The following is a 3,944-nucleotide window of genomic DNA, read 5'->3' as shown; positions in this document are numbered from 1 at the left end:
AGCAAATGACTTGCGCCTCTCATGGAGTATCCCACCCTCGAGCATCTCATGTGCGTTTTTATCTTTACAGGATGGTTAATTCCATCTTTCCTTTGTTTTACTTATATTTCGGACAATGGATATCTTTTTTCAGATTATACCAACTACATTGCTCTACTGTCATGTTTCTTTTGGAATTCTGCAACTATGTATTCATGTCGACTGGAAAATCCATTTCCATTGCCGTCTGGCTTCTAGACTACGTTGAGTTGGGGTTAATATCCGAATTAGCCACCAGAGTACGGCTATCAACTCGGATTCTGGATCTTCAAGTTGTTGAATCACCGCAACATGTGATATCCCGCTTAAGAAAAGAAAAAAGATGCCATAAATGCTACCTACTCCAAACAGAAAACAAAATCAATCTACCAAACTCCAAATCTATGCACTCTTCCACGCCTCATTCAAGAAATACCCCACAATCTTCTCCAACAGCTCCTTCCCGGGCTTCTCCACCGTCGCAATCGCATTCGACCATTTCCTAACCCTATCCGTCTCCCACGTCACCTCCGGCTTCCTCACCTCGCCCACATCCTGCTGCTTCTTCTTCCCATACTTCCCCTCCCAAAACGTCAACAACTTAACCGGCGGATTCCTCTCGGGATCCTGCTCGGACCGCCTCAACCTCTCCAACCACTCCTCGACCTCCACCTCCTCAAACCGCAACCCCGCCTCCCTCAACACAGGCAACAGCTCCCTCGTCCAATGCAGCGTCTGCGGATTAACCACGTTGTACACCTCCGCCGGCGCATCTTCGCCCAGCCCGACCTCAACGCACGCCCGCGCGACGACGTCGACGGGCAACCACCTGACGCTCTCGTCGAGCCTTGGCAGTGCGCCGAGCGTGACGGCGGACCTTAGCATCAGCGGCACCGCCTCCGTCGCATTCCACACGCCACGCCGCTCATCACCCACGATCTGCCCCACACGCAGGACACGCGCGCGCAACCCCTCCCGCGCGGCCGCAGCGCGCCGACACAGCGTCTCGGCGACGAGCTTGCTCTGCGCGTATCCCATGTCCTGGGCGCAGCGCAGACTCGGGGGCAGCGCCTCATCAATCTGCACGCTGGCCAACGCCTCATCCGACGTGGATTGCAAGTACGACGCCGTATTATACACCGTCGACACCGAACTACAAAAATTAAACGCCGCGGGCCGCGGCGCGCGGACGGAGAGACAGAGGTCCAACAGATTCGCGACGCCGCCGACGCAGTCGCGCGCGAAGCTGCGCAGCTGCAGGTTGAAGTTGACGGCCCAGGCGCAGTGGATGACGGCGGACAGCTGCGTGCGGAGGGCGTCGAGCTGGGGCGCGTCGAGGCCGAGGTCCGGAAGGGAGAGGTCGGCGGGGAGGGCGGACAGTTTGCTGCGAGACGATTCGGGGAGGGTGGACCACAGGTGGCGGGCTTCGAGGGAGCGGATGACGCGGTCCGTGGCGGCGGTGGAAGAGGGGGCGCGGACGAGGCAGTAGACGCGCTGCACGGTGGGGAGGGAGGCGAGCTGGGCGGCGACGTGAGCGCCGAGGGAGCCAGTTGCGCCGGTAACGATCTGTGGGGGAGAGGTGGTGGGTTAGTGGCAAAGTGTTGGAGGGAGGGAAAGGGGAGAGGGGGGTGTGGGGAAGATGTCACTTACCACGTACTCGCCCTCGACCTGGCGGGTCTGGGGGATGTGCTCCCTGAAGGTGGAGTACTGCTCGATCAAGGCCTGCATCTCCTCCTCCTTCGAGATCTGCCGGGAATCCTCGCCGGTCCTCAGCGCGTACAGGTGACGCGCCAGGGCCGACACTGACGGATAGTCGAAGACGCAGTTCAAGCCCAGCTGCTTGCCGCCCAGATCCAGCTTCTTCACGAACGCGGTCCGCAACCTCGTCGTCTGCAGCGAATCCATGCCTAGGCCGAAGAAGTCCTGCTCGTCGGACAGCTGCTGCTGGTCGTCTTGCAGGCCCAGCACTTGGGCGACCTCGGCGCGGATGAAGTCCCGGAGCTGGGGCTCGTCGAGGGCGAGGGCGTCGTCGGAGACCTTCTCCTCGTACATGGCCTCGATCTCGGCGGCGAACTGCTTGTAGAAGGCCTGGCGGATGACGGTGCCCTTGTCGGTGACGCGGTAGCTGGTGCCGGCGGGCAGCACGAGCACCATGTCGCGGTCGATCTTGGCGTAGGCGGGCAGCGTGTCGTGGGCGGGCTTGATGGTGTCGAACATGGCGTCGATGACCTGCTGCCCGGGCAGCGCGGCGCCCTCGTCGGACAGCACCAGGGCGAGGCCCAGACGGGCCTTGCCGGCGCCGAACATGACGGCCTCCTCGACGAGGGTGCACTCGCGGGCGGCGCCCTCGAGCTGCAGCGGGTTGGCCTTCTCGCCGTTGTTCAGCGTCAGCGTGTCGTCGAGGCGGCAGTAGTACTTCCAGGCGTCGGGGATGGTGGGGTGGCGGGTGAAGCAGTCCTTGGTGGCGTAGGCGCCGTCCGGGCGGTTGGTGGCGACCTTGGAGGGCCAGCCCGGCAGGCACACGCACTCGTACAGGCCGCCGCCGCGGTCCTCAAAGCGCAGGAACGGCTTGACGTTGTCGGCGGGCCGCAGGTAGTCCCAGCCCAGGTCGTCGCGCGGGCGGAACGACGTCATCAGCTGGCCCGTCTCGGTGGAGCCGTAGTGGGAGACCAGGTAGACGCCGCGTTGCGTCAGCTTGTGGCCCAGCGAGTCCGGGCACGACGAGCCGCCGAACATGACGATCTTGAAGCGCGCCAGCAGCTCGAGGCCCTCGTCATCCTCGGCCAGCAGGTTCAGCACGTAGGGCACGCCGTAGAAGATCTCGAAGTCGTGCGTCTTGATGATGTCGATCAGGTACTGCTTGGCCAGCGGCAGCGCCGCGTTGTACAGGTGGATCTGCTTGCGCGAGTCGACGGCCCGGAACAGCGACCCGATGCCGTGCGCGTGGAACAGCGGCAGCGTGATGAAGCCGCGCATGTTCATGTTGGTCGCGTAGTTCTTGAGCGCCGCCCGCTGCGTCTGGAAAATGGGCTTCGGCAGCCCCGTCGACCCCGACGAGTGGATGATCCACGCCACGTGGTTCTGCTCTTTCTCCACGTCGAGCTTGTGGTCCATCCGCGTGTCGAGGCGGTGGTCCGCCTCCGAGATGGCGTGGCTGTAGACCTCGGGCCCGGCAATCGGGATGACGCTGAGGTCGGGGATGTTGTCCCGCTTGAGTGCCGCCGCCATGTCGGCAAACGACGGGTCGATGACCATGTGTCTGGAGTTGGTGGTGTTCAGCAGCGAGGCGTGTGCCTCCTGCGAGATCCTTGTCGACTGGAACATGACCGTGTGGCCGAGTTTGGTAAGTGCCAGCATGGTGATGAGGTACTCGAGATTCGACGGCCCGAGCAGGCCGATGACCGCCGGCTTTTCATTCGAGCTCGTCCTCTGCGGTATCAATCCTTTGTAAACCTGTGCGACTCTGTACGCGAATATGTCGAGCTGGCGCGCCGTGTAGTCGACATATTGAATGCCTGACGACGGGTATGAGATGAGCGGAAGATCCGGATCGGTCCGAGACCGGCTGCGCATCAACTCATCAACGCTTCTGGGTTCCGCCGGTACCGTCTCTGGCTCCGAGTCCGTGTCCACCGCGTTGACTTGGGCCTCGTAGCTGTGCTTGGAGGCGACATGCGGCGCCTCGGCTGCCGAAGGAGGAATCACTGAAAGCATGTTGGGAAAAGTTGGGTATCGATGTTGCGTTGCTCCTGGGGAGTGGAGAGGAAAGGTAAGAAGCTAATGAACGGCGCAGCGCGGTTCAAATAACGGGATAATCAGAGGTTGAACGACGTCTTGCGATGCGCGACGCAGTGCGCACATTCCGGAGCCCCGAAACTACGTTTCCGATGCGCGTAAATACTGCCCCGCAATCGTCCTTTGCCGGT

General features: G+C 61.7%; 1 protein-coding gene across 1 annotated transcript; it reads right to left on the bottom strand.

Moving 5' to 3' along the window:
- Window positions 1–420: 420 nt before the first annotated feature.
- LTHEOB_11685 (NRPS-like enzyme) lies at window positions 421–3,732 on the bottom strand (the record flags this gene model as incomplete). Its single annotated transcript, XM_035508468.1, has 2 exons — window positions 421–1,584; window positions 1,669–3,732. The coding sequence occupies 2 exons, from the start codon at window positions 3,730–3,732 to the stop codon at window positions 421–423; spliced, it is 3,228 nt and encodes a 1,075-aa protein (XP_035365677.1).
- Between the last annotated feature and the right edge of the window lie 212 nt (window positions 3,733–3,944).

Source organism: Lasiodiplodia theobromae, assembly GCF_012971845.1.
Source record: "Lasiodiplodia theobromae strain AM2As chromosome Unknown scaffold_52, whole genome shotgun sequence".
NCBI classification, from domain to species: Eukaryota; Fungi; Ascomycota; class Dothideomycetes; order Botryosphaeriales; family Botryosphaeriaceae; genus Lasiodiplodia; species Lasiodiplodia theobromae.
Note: the sequence above shows the minus strand (reverse complement) of the source record. Positions and strands in the feature narration are given on the sequence as shown.